Source organism: Nyctibius grandis, chromosome 1 (genome assembly GCF_013368605.1).
Source record: "Nyctibius grandis isolate bNycGra1 chromosome 1, bNycGra1.pri, whole genome shotgun sequence".
NCBI classification, from domain to species: Eukaryota; Metazoa; Chordata; class Aves; order Nyctibiiformes; family Nyctibiidae; genus Nyctibius; species Nyctibius grandis.
Genome location: NC_090658.1, coordinates 105,859,142 through 105,882,810, shown reverse-complemented (window position 1 = coordinate 105,882,810; position 23,669 = coordinate 105,859,142). Strand labels below are relative to the sequence as shown.

Sequence of the window (23,669 nt, the reverse complement as noted above, 5' to 3'; positions counted from 1 at the left end):
ACCGGCCTGGGAGAGCCCACGGGCTGCCGCCCGGGGACTGCGCTTCCCAGCAGGCAGCGCGCCGCGCCGCTGCAGGCGGGCGAGCGGCCGCGGGGCCGCGGTGCGCGCTGGGACGCGTAGTGCGGGCGGCCGGCGCGGGCGCCTCGGAGCGGCCCGTGCGTGAGGCGGCGCTCTGACCTTGCGGGTTTGTCTGGCCGCGTGTCTCCGCTGCTCCCGGCCCGCCGGCCCCTCACTCGCCGGGAAGATGGCTGCCGTACGGAGGGCCCGCAGTTACTCCCGCTGCGTGGTGCGCTTCTCCGACCGAGAACTCTGCTAATTTCCCCCCGCGGGGAGGACACACGGACCGAGCGGGGGGGGGCAGAGACCCCCGGGACAGGACAGCGCCGCCCGAGCGTTGGCAGCATGGTGAGCGGGCCCGGGCCGGCCGCGCCCTGCTCCCCGCTGCCGTGCGGCCTGGGGCGGGGGGGACTGGGGCGCAGGGCGGGGCCGGGATAGCGGGATCTCCGCGGGGAGGCCGTGGCGGTGGGGGCTTGGCCGCCATGGCAGGTGCGGGCGGAGGCCGGCCCGGCCCGGCCCCGCCGCCGGGGGAGGCTGGGGGGGGGCGGTGGCAAGGGGGTGTGTGGCCGGGGGCGGGAGGAGCGGCCCCCCGAGCCGTGCTGCTGCCAAGCAGCCCTGCCCTGTCCGCGCGTCCGCAGCCGGCGGGCACCGGGTGACGCGTGTGGGAAGGGTGCCGTGATCCTGGCCGTGATCCCACCCCGGGTAACGGCGGCGCAAGGAGACACGGTCGCTTTCCGCAGAGGGTTTGGGGTTGATGAGGGGGGCTGCTTGATTCAGGACCGATCTAGCTATCCATAGAAACACCTGAACAAATCACCGTGTCATTACCGATGAGCGTGCCCTACCTTTCTCTTTTCTTCCCTCAAAAAACAGATGGCATAAAGTCACTTGGTAATTTAAAGGGCTCCATGGGGCAGGCACTCTACTTGAGTTTGTGATCTAACATATCAGAAATAGTTCGGTTCAGTATTGCTTTTCTGACTGCACCTCAATGTGGATTCAAGTATCCATGGTGAGAACTCGATCATTCAAAGGTAAAACCACGTATATCATTCAGGAGCTCTCACTGTGATAAAACTCTTTATTTTTGAATACATTGTTGCTTCTACCGCATTGACAGAAAAATGGAGCAACTTCCTCATTTTCTTACAAAACCAAGAAGAATGTTAGCTGTCAGTCACTGTTTCGCAGTGTGATGCTTGCTTATCCTTTAGTTCTGTACAGGTCACATGTAGCCCTGTTCAACTGATGACAGTCACCTTTGAACTGTTTCTGTTCTGGGCTTTATTTTGCCGAAACAAGATCTGAACCGTTAAAGGACTTGACATTACAGACAATATAGTAAGGGAATGTTGTGCTCTGAGGAAATTGGCATGCAATTATGAATTGCAAAACAGTTAAAACTAACCTGTGCAGATAAACTAGTTTTGCATTTGGCAAATGATTTCTAAAGCTTTGCAAACAAATGAGAAATAGACTCAGTTGACTTCTTTTTACAGATCACAGTCTAATTCAGATGTTTGCTTTTGACATGTTGACCTTTTGGTGGCTTGACTGGCTACCACTTTTCTCGTGGAAAATTATTTGGTCTGATCAGTACACAGTAAAGATGTCTCACTTACAAACAGGATAAAGTCACTTCTGTATGACAGCTGGCTTGTAGCAGGAGGAAGGCCAACAGCATAAAGATGAACAGGCTGGGTTTATCTGCTAAGTAGCAGTTACAATACAATATTCCGTGAAGTTAGTGTTGTCAGAGTCGGGGCAAGGATCCAATTTTTACAAGTTACAGCCTGCTTTAGGTGTGGTCTCATGAGCTGTCTGCTAGTGAAGATCCTTGCTTCAGCGGTACCTGTGCTTACTCATTTGTTCTAGCAAAACCATAACGTTTCAGCAGATCAGATAAATAGCAGAAAGGTTGATAATAGAGATCAGTTTTCCAGTCCAGTTAGCCATGCAGTAGCAATGCGAATGAATTGCTTTACTGGTAAATTTAGAGGGATAGTCACTTATGGTGCCACTGGTGCCAGAAGACAAACCTTTGATACAAGAGACTTCAGATCACGCATACACTCTATATAGAGGAGGTAATGATGAAAGTCAAAATTTTGGTTGTAATCAACTTCATGATGTTTTTTTGACAGCTTTTAGGCTGTGGACTACGTCTTCGTAGTATGGTGTATGTTTTGTTTCAATTGAGAGTACATTTAAGTTTTAAAGAGCATTGAATGACAGTTTGGAAGCAGTTGGTCCAGAACTGTGACTGACTGTAGCTCATAAGTGAAGGAGAAGTAGGGCAGTTGAACAGAGATGAGGGGAGGAAAATCAAGGCTCTTGAACAGGTTACTGAAACAAAAAGGTTTTGAACATGAGGTAAGCTTCAGCCAGCTTGATGACCTTCTAAATAATTTTAACTCTTACTCTTAAATTAGTTTATTTACAGACTTCATGAGCTAAAGGTTTTAATGGGCGTACCTTTATGCACAAGAAGATAGTGTGTTGCTTTTGGTTAGGAATTACTAGTTTCTGCATTTTGGAGATAAAACCAGGTTTATTCTGCCCAGACTGAGAGCTGACTGGACATAATTCAGCTGCAAACCAGAAGCCTTGCACTCTGTGCAGGCAGAGGTAGGCCTGATTTATGTCAGCCCAGTGCCATAATAATGCACTTACAGACATCCATTTCAGTTCTAGCTTGTTCCTAGGCTGTCTCCGTTTGGCCAGCATAGACGTAATCCCTAGATGCTAAAATAACGTGATAGGACTGCTGTAACTCGTAGGACATTATCTGTCTACAATCAAATTCTGCAATCAAAACCCATGAAATTTCCAAGTTATTTACTCCTTGCTCATATTTAACGCTGCTAGTGCTTTCGAGTGTTCTGGCTTACCTGTTTTCTCCACTGAGAAATTCAAAATGTACAGCCTCAAAATCAGAGTGCAGAAACAGATGCAATATCTGTTTACTTTAACGAAACAACACTGTCTGCATTATAAATTGTAAAAGATAAATTGACTGAGACATCAGTGAAAACACGTTTACAGAGGACAAGCTAGTAAGTTTGTGGTTGGCTGGGGAACTGGAGATAAGTGCTACAGCTGAACTGCGGGGGGATGCTTGTCACCACGACAAAGAGATTAAACGTTGCCTTCCCATCAGGTTTGCCAGTATTCTGTAGTTTGATCATGAACTTCCAGATGCTATAAAAATTTTATAAATTTTCTGAATACAAGAATGCTTTGATTTCTGCACTTTGACTGTGCAGGAGAGAGAGGTTTCTTTATGAGAACTCGGAAGAATCTCACTGACAGAATGTCACTTGAAGTCTTTGAGCACTGTCTACAATAGGAAGGAGTGGGAAACAAAACTTCTGTAAGTAGTTGTGGTAATCTTAATGCCAGGTTTACCTTCTTAGAATCTCACTTTGCAGTAGGTGCTTGCTGAACTATAGATGTGAATTTCAGTGCAGAATGGTAGAAAAACTGGGATGCTTCAGCTGCAGGAAGAGCTTTAAACAAATGTCTTAATCTTTGTTGAGGTTTTTTTTTTTTTTTTCTCTTACTGGCATCTTGCTGCTGTTGTCATTGTAGTGGCTTGTCACTGATGCTCAGAATTAGTTTTTCTTTGTTTTAGTATAGATTCCATAAATCTCAGTATATTTCACAGTGAGAATTTATTTGCATCTTTTTAAGTTTTGCTTGTAAACTAGCTGTCTAACTCCTCTGTAGGGCCCGGTTAAGTTTAGTTAAAGGTCTTATTTAAGGTCTTATTTGTTTAACCTGTCTCACAGCAGTACTGTAAATAAAACCAGCTGTCAAGCTTTCATGCTAGCTTTTTATTTTCTTTTACAATGCATTTCTTGTTTAGTTTCACATGTAGGTATTGAGATTGCCCCTATTGTCCCATAATTTTCATAAAGTATCTGTTGTTACTCAAAGCACTTGTCTTTTTGTGCTTTGTAGATATTAAACAAATCAAAGCTACTGGTTATCTTTAAAATGAGAAGATAGTGATTAAATTTTAATTTCTTGTATGAAGCATGCTACTGTTTAATACTGAAGCTTTGGTTCTATGGTTTGACTTAGACACTGAGTGTATTGATTCAGGTATTATGGCAGTGTACTGATGCATGTAAGCCTTCAAATGATACGTAACCAACCTGTGTTGGATTGATGTGACTGAAATGCAAAACCCAATTTGATTGGGTTAACAGGGAAGTGTAAACAATACCAGTAATTTTAAGATTAATTTTTATCACCAGTTAAGACTGATCTGTGGAGTAGATGGATAGGATGGGGAAAAGGGGAGTATGCTTAAGTTTTTTTTAATGAGTGTCCATGACAGTTGTGCTTTGTGAATGTGCTGTAGGGACTTATGCAGACTCTATAATCATGTCTGACTGCTCTCTACTAGGCAGAAGCTGAAGAAGATTGTCACTCTGATTTGGTAAGAACTGATGACAACGAAATATCCGGTGAAGCAAATCTTCAGGTATGTCTCTCATGCTAGTGTTTTTTACAAACATAGTATTGCTGTGATTTAAGCTGCATTACTTATGCTCATTTAGTTACCACACATTTGTTGATCTGACAAATGCTTAATCTGCCCCTCCAAAAGTGAAATAGATAAATTTTGCATTGTGTTCCAAGTGTCAAACTCAGTCTTCAGTTATCTGTGTAGATGAAAAGAAAGTTTGTGGCAGATTTGGAATTTCTTTGAAGAACTGTAGAAATCGGGCAGTTGTTTCTGTATGGATCAAATTCCAGTTCAAGTTGTCGCTCTCTTCTGGAGCAGAAAGGTGATAAAAACAGTCTGTTAGAAAAGTGTGTTCTATTACAATACTAGATTTCTGTGTAGTTACTCCCCAGAAGTCGTGATGATTGCAAGAGGTATGTAAAGTGTAACTTCAAAGATGCCGAAAAAAATGCATGGCAAGAACTATAACTTATCTTGTTTCACAGAGCGTAGTCCTTTCTTTTTAAAAGAGAAAGGAGTGTAAGGTCTTATTTGTATATTATATAAATGACAGCCTTGATTGTCATAAAGCCTAGTATGCTTGTGTACAAAAAAATCTGGTTTTCTAAATTTTCATTTCAAGAGCTAATTGACTTCCTGCTTAAGATAACTACATAAACAAGAGCAAACACCATGTCTAGAAAGAATACTTATCAATGGAGTCTTAGGTCATAACCATGGTACTAACAACCACTTCTTGAAACATCAGTTTTTCTTCTGAGGTGAACAGTCCGGATAAAAGCACTTATTGAATGAAATTGAACAAGTACTTCTGCACTTTTTTTTTTTAAATTTACTGTAAAACAGTTGCTAATTCTCTGTGTCTAAACTTACTGAAACCATTTAAGACTTGGAAGTGTAAAGCGTAATTTTCTTGTGTTTGTACTTTATAATTTCTTCTCAGAAGATGTACTGTCTGAATATGTGATACTAAATCAGAATTAATCGTATTTTTTAGGCAGAGCTCCAGATGTTCAGAGCTCAGTGGATGTTTGAGCTTGCCCCAGGTATGAGTTCTAGTGGGTTGGAACCTCTGCCATGCAGAGCATCTTCAAGAGGACCTGGAGTAAAGTGTGTAGATGCCAGAGGGAAACAGGAGATAGCAAAAGAGGAAAAGGTACAAAAAATAGATGTATAATTCGGGGATTTTTTTGTGTGTGTTAGTATTGCAGTATAACTATCCTAAAAGCTAATGATAAATTAAATCTAGAGAAACAATAGAGGTCATTAACCTGTTGTCTCTGTACCAATGTCTTTCCATAATCCTACACCGATCTTTCTAGTTTTTCTGCTTGACTTTGCGTCACCTTCCCAGTCTGCTTTCTGAAAGACTGTAGGGAAGGGGTGAGTAGCAGGAATGTGAATAGTTTGTTGATTGAGAATTTAAGTTATGGCTTGCAGCACATGAATATGGCTTCTCACTCTATTTATGGAATTATTTTATTCATCTCCTTCATAGGGTACAGTAGGTAAGATGAAGAATAATTCTAAGTTAAGTGACAATGCACTTGTATTTGTAAGGAATTTAGGAAGTGTTCTGTGTAATTTATTGTGCAGGCGAAAGAACTTTTCCTGAAGGCGGTGGAAGAAGAGCAAAATGGGGCCCTTTATGAAGGTAATATGGAAGTCTACAATGAACACCCTTATTGCAGAGGAATCTAGTGCTCTCTGATTTATGTGCAAGACTGCATGATGCCAGTGTACTTAAACTGCAGGCTAATAGTAATTTGAGAGCTCAATTATTCAGATAAGAAACAAACTTGCTATAAAAGGAACCGTCATACCACAGTTCTGAGGTTGAGGTGAAGCTAAAGTGAGATCAAGGAAATAATTTCTAGCTTTCAGACAAAACAACGGTATTTTGAAATCGAGCAATTTAATGAAGCTCTGGGTTGCTTCTTCATATAGCATGCTTCTTTATGTGACTTTTGTAACAGTAATTAAGCAAGGCAATATACTATATTTCCTGTGCTCACAGTTTTCTTCATTCCACTTTGAGCAGAACTACTTAACCCATGGAACGTTTTGTTGTTTGGTTTTTGTTTTCTTGCAGTTGGTTTTTTTTTTTCTAATATACAGCACGCTAAGATAGCTTTTTTAAGAATTCCTGAAGTGAATGTTTAAATCTGGTAGTCTTATTTTATGAGGTTTGCCGTAAATATTTAAGATGCTTAGCTTGCTTGCCCTCTTGCTATCAGCATTAGCAAAAATGGAAATTCAAAGTTTGCTTCCTTGTATTTAGCTTTCAGAATATATAGAGTAAGAAGCCTGTCCTAACTTCAAGTCCTGTAGGTCAGTAGCGGAGATACCAGGTAATAACTGGTGACTCAGTTATTACGCTGTTTCCTATTTCTTTCATTAAAAACAGGAACACATAATGTATGTGCCATCCTTCTCATCCACTAGAGGTTATGGCCACCTTGGTTAAAGTGCAGGGGCAAAATACAGCAAGATAGGCAAAACTGAGAGTACTTTGGAAGCTCCTGATTTCAGCCACCAGTTAAATACAAAATTTCGTCTCCACTGTGGGAGTTTTCCTTCCCTTGCAAGGGATTTCTGGTTGTTGTTCCAGATCTCAAATAAACTGAGAGAAATATGAGTCCCCAGTAGGTAATAAAATTAGTTGGTTCAGTTTCTAATTTATTACATGTTTTTATGGGGCAAAATTACTTTCGGCTAAGGTATTTTGTGTGTTGGGTGTAGAATTAAAGGTGAAGTAAAAAAAGGCGTCAGAACTAAATCTGATATGTAATCTATCATTTAGGAAATCATGAAGTAGACTGTGAAGGTTCTTTCACACCAAAGTTTCCAAGTAAATTAAAAAAAAATGTGAGAAAGCCATCTATTTAAGCATTGTGTATATAAAATGAAAGCTATAGCTTCATCTGCTTGAGGGCACTCCTTGTTTGTTAAACACAGCAGCAGAGAACTGGTAACATCTAACAGAGTTGCATTCACAAGGGTGTTTTAAGCATCTGGATTGTGTGAGTATGAATCCATTCTTTCTCAGTTGAATTTGATTTGAGGCTTAAAGAAACAAAACAAAACAAAACTGTTTGTACACATACATCTGTATGAGACCTTAGAGACATGGTCCTATGCCAGAGACAGATATATTACTGAGCACATGCTGGGACATCTTTTTTTCAGACCACACTTCTGTCTGCTGATCTGGCCCAGCTCACCAGGATCCAAGTGACATTTCAGCCTACTTCGGAAATCTGCTGATACCTGATGTTTGCGAGGCAGTTATGTGCAGCAGCATGTTCATGTTTAAGTACAGTACAGGCCTTGCTGCAAGATTAAATGCTAAAGTTGAGACTGATCTCTGTTTAGCTGGCTGCTGGTGTTCCTCATCCTCACCCACCAAAGCATACTACTTGTCAGTCACTGGCCCTGACATGAACTTGAGGAAATAGGAACGCTTACTTGCCCCAAACTCAGGCTTCTCAGACTCATTAGTGTGTCAAATTCTGAAACTCACTGATGTTTTATTTTGAGTTTTGTCTTGTTTTTAAGGGTCCAAACTGAGGGGGAGTTGCCCTCTGGTCTTGGTATTGCCACGTGAAAATACAAAGAGACATATAAATACATATATGATCTTAATATCGGTATTAAAACAGACTGAATGTACATCTAGTGTATTAGAATCCACTTAGAATTAAGAAGGATCCACAGAGTTAACTCAGAAGACAGACGTTCTGCAGTTTAAATAACCATTCTTTCCCACAGGGTGATTTTCTTGCGCCTGTTTTTCTGTTCAGTGTTTGTCGCAACTTTGGAGTGTTAAAGGCAGAAGTACTTCTCTGTGTGCTGTAAGAAGCCTGATCCGTCAGTTTTTTCCTTCATGCCCCATAGTCTTGTGCTTGCTACGTAGCTTTTCGAAAAGGCTGCTTTCCTTCAGTCAGATTCCTCACCCTCAGCATTTTGAGTGGCTTGCTTCTGTGCCGTCTGTAGTTTCCAGGGTTTTGCCACAGTAAAATTTACTTGTTTTGTGTATGTTTTTGATGTTTTAAAAGTACAACAATATTTTATCTTTTTCATGTTATGTATGTCTGAATGACTGTCTGTACTATACTGGGTACCTGCATCATCTTTTAAATTCTCTTTCATATTCCTTGTGGTTACTTACAAATATAATGCCTAAAATCTCTAGGGCTCATTGACAAACTTTTGTAAGTGCTGAGCAACAAACGAAATCAGGACTTTGTAATGTTTTAATGTAAAATTTTGTGGTCCATAACTGAATTTGTAGTGGTTAAGGTAAATCTTTAAAAGCTGAAACACGTCAGAGAGAGCTCTTTATTCTGAAAGAGTACATGAAGTTTTTAGTTTTGAAAACAGGTGCTTAATGTGCCTCTCTTCTGTATTGAATTTAAACCTAATCAGTTTAGATTAAATAAGATTTACTAGGAAGAGGCATATTTCACCTTTTTAGTGCTTTTAGCTGAAGCCATCTCTCTGAAAACAAATCTTTGCTTTGATAAGCTAGTATAGGCATCAGACATTTAAACATCAAACCTTTCTTTTCAGCCATCAAGTTTTACCGTCTAGCCATGCAGCTTGTACCTGACATAGAGTTTAAGATCACCTATACACGGTCCCCAGATGGTGATGGAGTTGGAAAGAGGTGGTAAGTATGAAAATTTACTAATTAAGTGTATAGGAGTACTGAAACCTGGAATTTTGTTCCTAAAGCATTTGAATGCTCCTCTGTGATACGCAGTTGTGAGTCTTTTAACATTTGGAAAACTTGTGTGCTTTCATTTAAATAGACTGCTTCATAGAGAGTTTACAGATACATTAGTCCAAGGAGGACTTTTCTATACTGTACTTAAAAGAAGGTAAAAGGCTTGTTCGGAGCTGGTTAAATTCAAGTGAAAGGATTGCAAATAGCTATGTTGTTACTTAAAACAAAAAAAGAAAAAAGCATCAGTCACTATTACTTTTGACTTCTGATCTTCACATTTATGAGTTACACATTTAGGACCATCTACAAAATTGTAGATGGCAAAAAGATCAATTAGTAAAAGCTTTGTACCATGGAATAAGCAGTGTAATTAAGCGAGGGAATATACTGCTGGTTCTTGTGCAGACTAACATGGCCAAATGGGAGCATTTCCAATAAGTAGAGCAATACATTTAGAAGCTCATAGATTGTAATCTGGGTAGTCTAGTTGCAAGCATCAGAATTGCCGTGCCAATTGGACACCCACAAGGCTATGGGCCCGGATGGGATTCACCCCAGAGTAATGAAAGAACTGGCAAATGAACTTGCCAAACCACTCTCTATTATCTACCGGCAGTCCTGGTTAACTGGAGAAGTTCCAGCTGACTGGAAATTAGCAAACGTAACACCCATCTACAAGAAGGGTCGGAAGGATGATCCAGGGAACTATAGGCCTGTCAGCCTGACCTCAGTGCCAGGCAAGGTGATGGAACAGATCATCCTGAGTGCCATTACATGGCACATGCAGGACAATCGGGGCCAGCCAACATGGATTCATGAAAGGCAGGTCCTGCTTGACCAACCTGGTCTCCTTCTATGACCAAGTGACCCGCTTAGTAGATGAGGGCAGGGCTGTGGATGTAGTCTATCTAGACTTCAGTAAGGCATTCGACACTGTCTCCCACAGCATCCTCCTAGACAAAGTAGCTGCCCGGGGCTTGGATGGGTGGACTCTTCGATGGGTTAAAAACTGGCTGGCTGGCCAAGCCCAGAGAGTGGTGGTGAATGGGGCAAAGTCCAACTGGCGGCCGGACACTAGCGGTGTTCCCCAGGGCTCAGTTCTGGGGCCGGTGCTGTTCAATATCTTTATGGATGATCTAGACGTAGGGATTGAGTGCACCCTCAGCAAATTTGCAGATGACACCAAGCTGTGTGGGAGTGTCAATCTGCTGGAGGGTAGGAAGGCCCTACAGAGGATCTGGACAGGTTAGATAGATGGGCTGAGACCAACGGCATGAGGTTCAACAAGAACAAGTGCTGGGTCTTACACTTCGGCCACAACAACCCCATGCAGCTCTACAGGCTGGGGGAAGAGTGGTTAGAAAGCGGCCTGGCGGAAAGAGACCTGGGGGTGCTGATCGACAGCTGGCTAAACATGAGCCAGCAGTGTGCCCAGGTGGCCAAGAAGGCCAATGGCATCCTGGCCTCTATTAGGAATAGTGTAGCCAGCTGGTCTAGGGAAGTGATCGTCCCTCTGTACTTGGCACTGATGAGGCCGCACCTTGAGTACTGTGTCCAGTTCTGGGCCCCGCACTTCAAGAAAGATGTTGAGGTGTCGGAGCGAGTCCAGAGGAGGGCGACCAAGCTGGTAAAGGGTCTGGACGGTCTGACCTACGAGGAACGGCTGAGGGAGCTGGGGTTGTTTAGCCTGGAGAAGAGGAGGCTCAGGGGTGACCTTATTGCAGTCTACAACTACCTGAAGGGAGGTTGTAGCGGAGTGGGAGTCAGCCTCTTCTTCCCGGCAACTAGCGATAGGACAAGAGGACACAGCCTCAAGCTTCACCAGGGGAGGTTCAGGTTGGACATTAGGAAGAATTTCTTCTCAGAAAGGGTCATTAGACATTGGAATGGGCTGCCCAGGGAGGTGGTGGAGTCACCATCTCTGGATGTGTTTAAGAAAAGACTGGACATGGCACTTAGTGCCATGGTCTAGTTGACATGGTGGTGTCAGGGCAATGGTTGGACTCGATGATCCCTGAGGTCTCTTCCAACCTGGTTGATTCTGTGATTCTGTGTGATTCTGTGAATACTCTTAGCCTGAACACACTCAATGTGTAGTGGCTTAACATTGACCTAACTTGAGCCCAAGACTTATGCTTGAGGACAGGATTCAGGTTAGGCTGAAACTTTTGTTATAGCTCACATAGCGTAATGAAGACAGGCTTATGAAACAGAGCTTGCAAATTCACTGCTTACTGGTCGCAGCCATAGATGCTGCTGATAGCTACAAGAAATCAAGAGTTTTAAAACTGAGAATAAAAGAGCACAACCATGTCAGTGTGGTACTGGCTCAGTCTTGTTGCCCCAGGGCAGTACCGCTGCAGTGCAGTAGTTGACTCAGTATAAAAGAGAGTAAGATGACCTAAGTGCTTTGTTTACATCTGTTACTTTAGTTTCTGAATGCATTGCTAGCATGAAATCTTTGCTGTGCGTTTGTGCACTGGGAAAAATACTGGATAATAAACTACAGTCATGTAAAAATCTTGGTTTTCTTAGGATTATTTTCTTATTTTGGCATCTTTTTCCCTATTCCCTTCATTAAGCTTCTCTGTCCATCTGCCACTTACTGTATGAATTTTCATTCAGTTTTGTAATGTTGCTGCACCATCCCCAGCACTACGTGACAGTGAGGGAAAAGCAGCCAGTACTCTTAATTGTTGTTTAGAAGCAATATTTGTAGAGGTGTGTCTTTTCAAGAGATTCTAGTTGTGGTGGTTTTGCTTTCTGAATTACTGTTGTAGGTGTTTCATACAATCTTGGTGAGAAAAAACAAATTACACAGTTACAGTTGAAAAAAAACCTGGCCATCATATTCACCAAAATAAAGGAAGGTATGTTCAGCGCAACATCTTACTATGGTCTTAGTTATGACAGGCTCAAACATAACTGTCTTTTCTATAATACTTTAAAACCCATTGGTAGATCTGCTAGTTGCTTATATTCTCAGCTCATTCTGTTAAGCTTGTTTAGAGTAGAATTGAATAATACTAAAAAGTGACTGGAAGATCTCTTAGCTAGCTTGTATACCAAATCAGGGGAAAGGAAGTGTGTTGTGATGAGATCAAGGTGAGTGGTGTAGTTTGTGGTTACTTGGTGCAAGAAAGCATGCACCTGTTAAAGGATCATATTATGACATACAACTTAAATTTAGATTTTTTTTTTTGATGTGGTAGTGTTCTTTCATCACTTAGTAATCCTTCAAGTTTACTGACAAGTAACAAGCATGTTGCTTCTGCTCTGCCATCTTGTTCTTGCTCCTGAAATTTTTTATGTCTGCCTATTTACAAAATTGGTAAAAGTAGTGAAAGTTTTCCTTCATTATTGAGGAATAAACCCACTGAGGATCACTCCTCAGTGAATAATGCAAGAGTTAAAAAAAAAAAACCAACCTGAATTGTTTTCAGTGTCTTACATTGTGACAAGGATTACAAAATACAACTTTCTGGCAATGGTAATAATTTGTTTCCTACGTACGGCTTATCTTAGACAAGGTAAAAGATCAGATTTGTCTCTTCATGGGGTCAAGCAATTCTTCAGTGACTTCACAAAAAATAGTGAACAGTGAATTTTCAAATCCAAAAAGAAACTGGAATTGGAATTAAATTAAAAAAAAAAAGTTGTTACTGTCAGATGGGTTCCAGTAAAATCTAAATGAACTTGATAGGATTGCAGTACTTCTTTTAATGTATGATGAAATGAGGTTGCTTTAAAAACATACAGGAAACAACTATACTGAATGAGGGTAACACAGTGGATTGATGCCAAGATAAGGACATCTGTTGGTATGTTTTGTCCAGTATCTCAGTGTTGGTATTCCCCCTTTTCTAGTGTTGAGGATAACAAAGAGGATGACAAAATGGCTGATCTCCTGTCGGATTTCCAGCAGCAGTTAACTCTTCAGGAATCTTCAGTCAAACTTTGTCAGCCTGAGGTTGATGTCAGCCAGACCCATATCTCAGGTATGAGATAAGATACCCTGGAAGAGTTCAGAGGCAGAATTTATAGAGATGTTTCACTCTGACTTTTTATTAGAACATTTGTCTCCTTCATTCTAAAGCCACCTTTAAAGAAATGTACACAGTATCTCTTTATTTACTTTTAAAGTTAGATGTAAAGGAAAAAAGATCATCAACTAGCTAAACAGATCTTCTCATACATGATTTTGCCTTTATCACACAAGCCTTTCCATGTGGTACTACTAAGTAGAATTTTTCAACATTAGAGTCATACTTAAAGTAGCAACTTCTAGAAACAGACTTGCTGAAGTAAGTGTATTCCAGTTTTCCTTTCCGTTAATGTTTGAAAAAGTGAAATGCAGGTTTTTTTGGTTTGATTTGCAAATATTTATTACAATTCTTAAGTGTGAATAAGAGACAATTGTTCTCTGAAGAATATGCATCTTTGCATTTCCTGTTTTTATCTGATTCTGTATGAGATTTTTACAACAAATACATTTTCAGGTTCAGCAAGATTATGTAACGTAGCTAGAAAGGCTTTTGAAGGTTAATGATTTTCAGTGCTTGAGTTCTAGGATAGTCATCCCGAGACTTCCTTATGAGATCTAAATTGTAGAGAGTGTATATAAGCTATGAACTCTCTTAAAATCAGATGCTTTTAAAGCATGTGTTTTGCATCCCAAATTATCAGTTGCTCTTGGAAATCTTGGCCTGATCTCCTCTGTTCTACTCAAGGAAGGAAAATAAGTAAATGTAGCAAGCTGTTCAAGTCAAAACATAAACTGGATTTGATTTTTATTTTATTTTACTAAATGTGGCATTGTACGCTTGAGGAAGCATCTTTTCTTTTTTTGCCAGTAAAGTCAAGATGTTGTAGACATTACTATAAAATGATCTCAGGAGATGTCCCTTGAGCAGCAAACTCTTTCTAGTTTTATTTTCTGCCTTCCTGCCAGTCCTGTGTTACAGTATCTTGTTTACTGACTGTTTATAGCAGAGTGAAAGCTGTTAAAATCATGATGTCTGCTTCCGAAGTTAGTAGGCTGGAAAGGATCCCTCTGGGTCATCCCAGTAGTACAATAGTTGCAGACCTCAGCAGCCCAAGGAAAACTGAAACAATGTGAAGCAACAGATTTGGCTGAATTGATTTTCTGTATTCCATTTTACATTTTATTTGCATTCATAATCTTAGAATGCACGTTAACCTTAAGTACAGGACAGGATCAGACCTCTGCTATGTAACTGACATACTGAATATATTTACTTCCCCTCCCTAGTATATGAGCAATTTTTCATAGCAGTGTTTTTTTTCTTTTACACAAGTAAGGCTTAGGACCAAGATAGTATTCTTCACCAGAAATACTATAGTATATTTCCTACAAGATGTGCCCAGTGTCTGAAGCAAAGTGTTTTAACAATCCCTGATTTACTAGAAAGTTAGAAACATGGATGGTAAGATAAATAATCAAAGGCTTTGGCTGACTGGTGACTATCAGAATGGAAGATGTATACCTGTTAGCACAAGTAGCAGATTTTTAAGATTTTGTAACTCCCAATCTCCAAGACACTTAAGAGTTCACATACCAAAGAGCTCCTAAATTGCCAGAGACTGTTTTGTACCTTGTAGCAATAAATGCATCTGTACAATTTTGTTTATACTGGAACATTAATTTAATGGTTGCAAATACAGGCAATGTAGCAAATTTATGACTTCTCAATAATAAAACATAGAATTAAGTCAGATTAATGAAACAAGATGTGTGTTAAATCAATACAGAAACTGGTGCCCAGTGACATGTATGTACTTTTTATCGTGTTAGTATTCTGAAATGTGAAACTTAAGTGTCATCAAGTTTTATAGCAAAAACAGTCTCGTTGGATTTGTGGAAGTGCAGCAACACAGTTTTTTTAAGCAGCATGTTTTTTTACTAAAAATCCGAATTCTACTAAATTGCAGTCTCTACGACAGCATTTACAGCTAGTAACTGTTTAATGCACCTTTGTGCCGCTCAGCTGTTTTCTCCATTTGATCCCAAAGCAGTTATACTAAGTAAAATCATCAAGTCTTGTGTGCATGTGGTGATACAGTTCAAGCCATAGGCTCTGAGAAGCAGCAGTAGTTGAAAATAGATGCAGGGTAATTCCTGATGCTATAAGAGTAGTAAACAAGATTATACACAACCGAAACAACAGAGAAGACTTAGGGCGGCAGAAAGTTATTAGAAAGAATTTTGACTTAATTTCCCAAGGCTTTCTCAGTGAACTTTTAATGCTAGGAAAGTAATTACATGATCTTGTGGAGAATTGATGAGGATTCTATCATTCTCTTGTATTACATTAGAAAAAGTTTCAACACAACAGTGCTGTGGGATACCATTTTCAGTCACTGGACCTGTACCACAAAATATGGAGTCATATCATACAATTTCATAGTGGATATGTTCTTAGGACCTCCTATCCAATACTGAACCTGACTTGAGCTTACTCAGCTTGTCATGCAAAAGCAGTATGCTTTGAGGTAATGTGACACACTAGATCAGTTTGAAGAAAATACTACTTCGCAGGCACTGTGGATGTGCAATGTGTATGTGGAATTTTTGGTATACCGCCTTACAGTTGTGGATATTTGAAGTCTAAAACCATGTTTTATCCTGTCATCTTACTGTAATGCACTTTCAACCCCTGATTTTTGTTCTTTCATTATGTGACTTTTTTTCTAATATGTAGTGACTTTTTTAATTAAAGATAAATATTTTTTTTGTTTCCTGGCATCCGGCTATGATGTGAAAAAGTAGGATTTTTTATGGAAAGTCAGAACTTCAGTAATGGTCAAACCTGGAATTATAGGTAACCTGTTGATTTACAGGTTACCATCTAACAAAGATTTCTTTTCTCTTTGCAGTGTTGCCAATGGAAGTACTAATGTACATTTTCCGATGGGTTGTTTCGAGTGACTTGGACCTAAGATCATTAGAGCAATTATCTCTTGTTTGTCGAGGATTTTACATTTGCGCCAGGTATTGTAGATCAATTAGCTAGAGTGAAGTTTCTCTCTACTCTAAGGAAGAAAAAAGCTTTTTTACACTCAAGCATATGTGAACAGTATGTAGAGGTGAATGAAAAATCCATAGAGCAAAATTGCCTGTGTTGGAAAGGTGGTTTTAATTTTTTTTTTTTGTCTTTTAGGCTGCTAAATCGTGCATGTAGGACTATGTCCTGCTTTTTCTTCCCATTGCAATTTTCATGTTATGCTCCTCACAGTGCTAATCAGCTTTTGAGTACACCACTAAATAGTTTGTTAGATAGATGACTTCACTGTAATAAAAAACGTTGCTGAAAGTCTTACTTGCTCTACATTGTTTGAAAGTCAGAGTTGCAAGGTCTCCAAAGTAATGTTTCTTGCATTGTCATCCTCATACGGCCACACAGAGAAGTGCCAGGCTGCTGCAATGTTGTTCTGTACTTGGCTGAAAATGGCATTGTGTTCTTGAATTTCACTAGGAGGGGGAAGTGGCTTTCAAACACTCCAGGATTAAGTAAATTAGTCAATGATTTTAAGTTGTTACCTATTGTTGTTCAAGAAAGTTTCTTTCAGTTGCATCCAAACTAAATAATGGAGTGTGTTACTTTGACACGTAAAAGCTAAACAGGGTTTGCAGGAATGTTACAGGATTTGCTTTTTTCTCATTTTCACTAGAGATCCTGAAATCTGGCATCAAGTCTGTTTGAAAATATGGGGCAGGAGCTGCAATAAACTTGTTCCATATGCCTCTTGGAGGGAAATGTTTTTGGAAAGGCCTCGTGTTCGATTTGATGGTAAGGTGTACATTTGAAAACAGTTTTTTTACTGCATGTAACCGTGACAGAAGCAATCAGGTGGGTGTGATGTTTGTGACATTGTTGTTAGACCTAATCTGAATTTGTTTGGGCCTCTGAATCTGTAGAACATCTGTAAAGAGAATAGGGGGTTGCAAGGGATGAAAATAAAAACTTCCATGTATTTAAGTAACAAAAGTAAACTAAGTTTTAGATTATAGTTTTTTTCATCTTAAATATTTTATGTACTTAATTTTTGTTTGTATGCTTACATCTTCCTTTCCTGTAGGTGTATATATCAGCAAGACGAAATACATACGTCAAGGAGAACAGTCTCTTGATGGTTTCTATAGAGCGTGGCACCAAGTGGAATATTACAGGTACAACTGTAGTACAATGAGTGAGTGAAATGTTTCTCTCTCTTAAGTTCTTTAAATCCAGCCCTTGATATCACAATCATTAATTGTTCTGTAAAACTCAATGGTACTACTACAGTGTGTAAAGCTATGTGTATTTTTTGAGAACAGGTCTTAAGAAATAGGATTTATTGTGATAATTAGAGACGGGCTTAGAAAAACATTTTGTCCTCAGTTATACCATTTCATGTGGATAAAACTTAAACAGTAACAACAGTAATGCTCATCCACAGATTTCTTTCCCCAAATCACTTCTGCTTTACATTTCTGATATAGTAATTGTTATCAGCAAAGGGAAAATAAGTGATGATACAAGAATTGTCGTTTAACTTATTTGTAACCAATCAAGAGGCTGGGCTTTTTCAACTTGCTGTAAATACCTTGCTATTTGTTTCCTTGCCTGTTTTTCCTCTGTTCTTCATCTTGACATTCCCAGCATTTATTGTTCCATTCTGCTGTCCCTTCTGAAGCTAGAAACGGTTAGCAGAACTCATTGAATCTCATGGCTGTTCCGATGGTCTCACAAACATCAGCACAGTATCTGAGTATTGCAAAAATTGATCAGATCCTAGAACCTGAAAAAGTCCATATGACACTGTCCATTCTGTACTGATACTGTAATTAAGATTTTTTTGCATTTGTCTCAATCGAGGCTAGGAATGGAGAAACTTACTGGAGGTCAGTTTTGATTCCAGCCTTCTTGCTTTTATTAGAGGTGACAAAATTCCTGAACTCTGCCTGCTTTCATAACTCTTCATAACTTGATCTTTTAATCTTCAAAACTCTCTTGATTTCTGATCTCTTTTTTCCTGTTGTATCATGTGTGAAGAAATATGTTTTCAAATCCCAATACCTATTAAGTTCTATATCCTTCTGGGAAGCATCCTGTGATTAAAAAAAACAAACAAACAAACAAAAAGAATGTTTTCTAGGTTTGTATTGTGTAATTATATTTTTGCAGGTATTTGAGATTCTTTCCAGATGGTCAAGTTATGATGCTAACAACTCCTGAAGATCCTCAATCTATAGTTCCTCGCTTACGGACTAAAAATACAAGGTTATTGAAATAAAACATTTGACTCCACAGCTTTCATCATGCTTTTACTTGGCAATTTCTATTTACTTTTGTCTCGCATTCTATATCCTGGCTTAGCAAAACAAGTAAAAATACAATGTTACTTAATTATGTTATAGATGTTCATAATTCTCTTCTGAGAGCTAAAAAAATGTTGGTGTTTATGAAAACATATCTTTCATTTTAAGGTCCTGATATTGTAATTAGATTTCCTTTGTGGGTTATGTGATTTTAAACTTTTAAAGGAAGTAGATGGAAGAATACATGCTGTTAGCTTGGTGGTTTTAGAATCCTTTTAAAGATACTATTTTGTTACTGTCTGCCTTCTCACACTTCCTTGACTGTTTGAAGGAAAGAGAAGATTTTGGTGGGATATGACTAAATTATTGCTTGATTTCTTCCTGATGTTTGCATGAACTTCTTAAAAACATAGAAAATCGTTTGCAACTTCAGAACAGGTTTGAGCTGTTCACCAGAAGTCTGAAAATATTTAGCAGTAGGCCAGGTAGAACTGACTAACTTGTCTTTACTGTCCTGTCTGGGAAAATTAAAAGCAACCTTCCAAAATCATCAGTGTGTCATCAGTGAGCCTGATGCTTTGCTAAACGGAAATAAAAAATAGTTCCCTTGATTATGATATGCAGTCAGTGTCCTTCTCATTGCTGATATTTGTATGATAAGTACATCACTCTGTTGAGACAGGATATTTTTATGTCCTTGACACTATCCTCCTCTTAACCTTCCAGAACGGATGCAATCTTGCTTGGCCATTATCGCCTTTCCCAGGAAACAGACAATCAAACCAAAGTATTTGCTGTAATGATGAAGAAAAAGGAAGAGGTAGGTAGCAAAATAGAATAGAGAAAAAATAGTTTAAGGAGTGGGCTTTTTAAAAAGTTTTTTTCTCAGACTGAATGTTTTAGTCTGAGATTTGCATTACACCAGAGGATTAAAAAATTAATTTCATTTTTTAAATGGTTTTAAAATAAAATCTAAGTAAGCATGATGGTTTATCTTACCTTTTTTCCCCAAATCTGTAATAATCTTTTTATTAAGACAGATAAATACCTGGTTCACATTTGAGCAACAGTTCTCCCTCTTAGGCTTAATTGCCATGTGTGGTGCTATTAGTAGTTTGTTAGCGTTATTAACAAACAGAAGGGAAGGATGAAGAGATCATTTTCTGAGATCAGTTTTGACTGTGTGCAGTTTTGTTCCACAGCATTAAATAAAACTAAATAAGCAGTATTTATTAACTGAACTCCGAATCATTTGGTCAACTTATTTACATCACAAAATTTTCTGATTAACAAAGTGTCTGTCAAAAGAAACTTGTGAAAAGTTGGAAGTGTTACGTTACTTTACAATGAGTTTGCATAGTTTGGGTGGTGTCATCCACGCTTGTCTCACTTTCTGTGAAAAATTCTTCCATAATTAACATCTAATTTATGTATTTTTGAGGAATACCAGTACTTGCTTTTAAGTATGAGAGTTTTAACAGTCTGTCCTCACAGTTACTTAGGCCTCAGGATAAGTAGTTGCGCGATGTGTTCTTTGTAGCTCATGAAACTTCTTTTCTCTGTGTACAGAAACCAATTGACTACCATAAATACAGGTATTTCCGCCGTGTTCCTGCACAAGAGACAGATCACAGTTTTCATGTAGGACTACAGTTGTGCTCCAGTGGGCGCCAGAGGTTCAACAAACTTGTCTGGATACATCATTCTTGTCACATAACCTATAGGTAAGTAAATGGGGAATAAGACCAAAGGAGGATACTTAACTATAGAAACACAGGTGACATTAATTTGTCCAGTACTAAGTTCAGAAGGTGTAAAGACTGTGAGACTTAGGAGGCTTTAACAACATGTCCTGAAAACAGTAACTGGTCCTGATTTGATATATCATAATGAACTTTTACTTTAAGAAATCCCAAGATTTTAGTAATTTTTAATAATGGTATGGGAGGTTTCCTAAGTAGTAGAACTGCAGTATTTTAGCCTTTTAAACGATTTATGCACAATGTTTGATTTCAGAACTGAATCAGGGTTGAATGACTTAGTGTGGTGCTAGTAAAGGGGAATGGAAAACTTATATTCATTAAGGTATATTTCTTTTCCTCTGTGGATGTGCAAGCTAGAAATGTCTGCACCCTCATGTGAGAACTGTAACACTTACAAACTATGTAATCCAGCAGTGCAAAATATGGGCATTTGAGCAGCTGTTGTGATCGATAACGAAGAAAGAACCATGGCCACTGTTCTTGCACCTGTCACTCTAAATTACTGTCAAGTTGGCTGTCCAGATGTTTAACGTTGGCATTTACGGTGGATTTACGCCTTGTCTTCCGGTCTTCTTAAGCTCTATATTCAGTGTTTTTATAGGGACATAGCTCAGCTATTGAGCTGTAAGTATTTAAAATCTAGGAAGTAAACTACTGGTGGTTGGGTGTATAGGTAACTTCTATAAACAGAGAAATTGCTTTTATAAAAACAAATATTTTCATACCAAATTTATGAAGAAGTGGCAATATCACAGACACTTTTTTCAGCATGAAGCTTCTGTACTGCTCAGGTTGTGCTGTACCTCTCAGTATGGTCGTGTCCTTTTGAAACCAGAATAAAGATGAGTATAAAACACAGCTAGGAGGACGTATGCTTTTTGTCACTGATGTTCAGAAATACTTGGGTTTCTGCTTTTTAAAGTTTTGTAAACATATGAGTTTTTGCCGTCACTGTATTCTGAATTCCGGGTTCTAAGTGAAACAAATGAAAGGGGATTCATTCAATATGAATATGGTGACTTGAGTGACATCCTGTGCTGTTTCAAGTCTTGGAGCTAACAATGAGAATGGAAAGGGAAAGTGGTTTCTTTGGTATTAAAATAGACGTGTATTCTATGTAGTGTGATTTGGCTGACATTCAGATGCTTTCAGAACGAGGCAGTACGAAAGACACTTACATTCCAGCTGTAGTTTGGTGCACACACTGTGCTATGGAACATGATTGCATTATTGAGGGACTTAAACAGCAACTTGTGTGTAATTTAACTTTTACAATACTCTTTGCAGATCGACTGGTGAGACAGCTGTTACTACTTTCGACATTGACAAAATGTACACCCCTTTGTTCTTTGCACGAGTGAAGAGTTTTACTGCGTTTTCAGAAAAGCCGCTCTAAGAAACACCTTTTCCTCTCACAACTCTTGCATGAATAAAAGGTTGTAGCTAATGAGCACTTAAGTTATAGATGTGTATATATTTGGAACATTTTAAAATTCTGGGGAATTTTTTGAAGGCTGTATGTTCTATTTGGTTATGAATGGCTGGGTTTTTGTTTTGAGATCAGGCTTATTGAGTATTAAACACCTTTACTTTGTGACAAGAATTTGATAGCAAAGTTTTGTTGTTTGTTTTGTTTTGGGTTTTTTTTAAACAGTTTTTATAAATCAGTCTGCTTAAAGTGTGAGTCTTCATCTTCCTGGACACTGGTTTGTCCAAAAGGAATTGTTATAGGAAAATCTCACTGTCCATGGGACAGTGTGTATGGTCTCTGGTGAAAGCTTGAAATGTGAAAGGGAGAAAGTTGTCTTGTATCTGTTAAACTGTGTGTCTTAAAAGAACTTCAAATAAATGTTTTCTTTAAATTAATGTTTTCTTTAAATTATTTTGTTTGCCTTTAAGATCTGGCATTTTGTCAGCATCAACCTTAAGAAAAAACAATCAAGGGCAAGCAAGCATGAAGTATAAAATTTAACCATAGAGGTACATTCCCACCAATGCAGTGATGTCAGTTGGTCATAAACGTAATTTGGTCTTGATAGAACTGGAGCCTGCCTTCTTGACAGGATGGGCATGAAGGGGAGAGGGATACGGGCAGTGAGTTGTACCCTTGTACTGTAGGACAAGTTTGCAGGGTACGTGGCTCTGCTTGGTAAGTGTCACCGTGCAATGGTGAAATGCTGGCGTGTACTGCTTGTGCATTGGCCAGCTCTGAACACACAGGTAAGCAGGGCTCGCTTGGACACGATTGTAATGTGTTATAACCCTTCATCTAACCTTGCTACAGATGCTGTAAACCCTTTGAGCATTTGTTGTACTAAGATAAATTTTGAGGCTGCTGTAGATGTTCAGGTGCTGTGTACTGCTAATTATGAAGTGTACCTTGAGGTTTGGTGCAGGTACTGTACGCTGCTTCTCCTTCTTATATCGCTTGGGGGTGTAGTGCAGACGCTGTAATGCTGCTTATTATATATGTATTTTGGATTCTGAAAGAACTGAAGCTTTTTAGTGCAGTTTTTTAAAGCCATTTTGCATAATTTACCTTTGAGCATCTCGTTTCAAAATACTGGCCTGGACTTGAGGACTAAAATGTGAAAACTGTGGAAAGAACTATACTTGTTCCATAAATTATAAAGTGTATCTTTGCGAGGAGCTACATGATTAAAAATACATCAATAAATCATGATTTTGAACATGCAGTCCCTTGTGATTTCTTATTTTGCGAAGAAATCATTATTTTCACACAGTTAAAGATGATTAGTTAGGAGTTACCATGCATAAACTGCATGCTAGGCAAGACTGACAGCTAGAATTAACCTCTTAATGACTTTTTATTCTATTGCTTGCAGGTTATCTGAGAAAAGTAGAGAAGCTGTCAGGTACACGAGTTCTGAAGAAGGATGTGTGTATCTGAAACTTCGTGCTTTTTCTAGCTAGTCTAGTAAGCCTCTGCCTACATCCTTTCTTTGGCCTGTGTCCTTAGGCTGCAGTTGCACTATGACTTTATACAACAGAACATTTAATAAGGATCGAATTGTGTTCTCATTGCCGAAGGGAAAAATGTTTCCTTAGAATATCAGCTTCATGTTTTGAAATATTGCCAAGTTTGTAAACAGGGAAAGACAGTTACCTAGACTTTTGTTGAGGATGAAAGATCTGATTCTGCCTGCTGAGAAATGCCAAAAGTGTTTGTCACAAGAATCAGAAGATGATACCAATTATTTATTTAGGTATAGTTTTGTCCAGTAACCAAGTTGAATGTAATAGAAGAGCCTTTCAGTTCAAAGCTCTTTTCATACCAAGACTTACCTGCTTCTTCTGAGC

At 39.2% G+C, this 23,669-nt stretch overlaps 2 protein-coding genes across 4 annotated transcripts in view; one reads left to right on the top strand and one right to left on the bottom strand.

Annotated features, from left to right (window-relative positions):
* CILK1 (ciliogenesis associated kinase 1) overlaps positions 1–383 on the bottom strand; it is a 32,848-nt gene extending 32,465 nt beyond the window's left edge. Inside the window, exon 1 of the mRNA XM_068415508.1 lies at positions 178–383. The gene's annotated coding sequence lies outside the window, so the exon portion shown is untranslated. The remainder of the gene's footprint in view (positions 1–177) is intronic.
* On the top strand, positions 187–23,038 carry FBXO9 (F-box protein 9). 3 transcript variants are annotated; one of them, XM_068415572.1, is made up of 13 exons: positions 187–405; positions 4,476–4,549; positions 5,532–5,690; positions 6,131–6,188; positions 9,107–9,206; positions 13,131–13,261; positions 16,161–16,275; positions 16,956–17,074; positions 17,364–17,454; positions 18,452–18,547; positions 19,312–19,405; positions 20,155–20,309; positions 21,636–23,038. In XM_068415572.1, exons 3-13 carry the CDS (start codon positions 5,544–5,546, stop codon positions 21,742–21,744), a joined length of 1,215 nt encoding a protein of 404 aa, XP_068271673.1. In that variant the 5' UTR covers positions 187–405; positions 4,476–4,549; positions 5,532–5,543; the 3' UTR covers positions 21,745–23,038. The 3 variants fall into 3 exon arrangements, with proteins under 3 accessions (XP_068271673.1, XP_068271656.1, XP_068271665.1); XM_068415555.1 differs by having other exon boundaries at positions 322–405; positions 4,472–4,549; XM_068415564.1 differs by lacking the exon at positions 18,452–18,547 and having other exon boundaries at positions 322–405; positions 4,472–4,549.
* Positions 23,039–23,669: the final 631 nt, after the last annotated feature.

Excerpts from the sequence above, each read along its gene's own strand:
- FBXO9 (XM_068415555.1), top strand. Across the intron at positions 13,262-16,160 it reads CAGCCAGACCCATATCTCAG|TGTTGCCAATGGAAGTACTA; the intron begins GTATGAGATAAG and ends TTCTCTTTGCAG. Across the intron at positions 19,406-20,154 it reads TGATGAAGAAAAAGGAAGAG|AAACCAATTGACTACCATAA; the intron begins GTAGGTAGCAAA and ends CTCTGTGTACAG.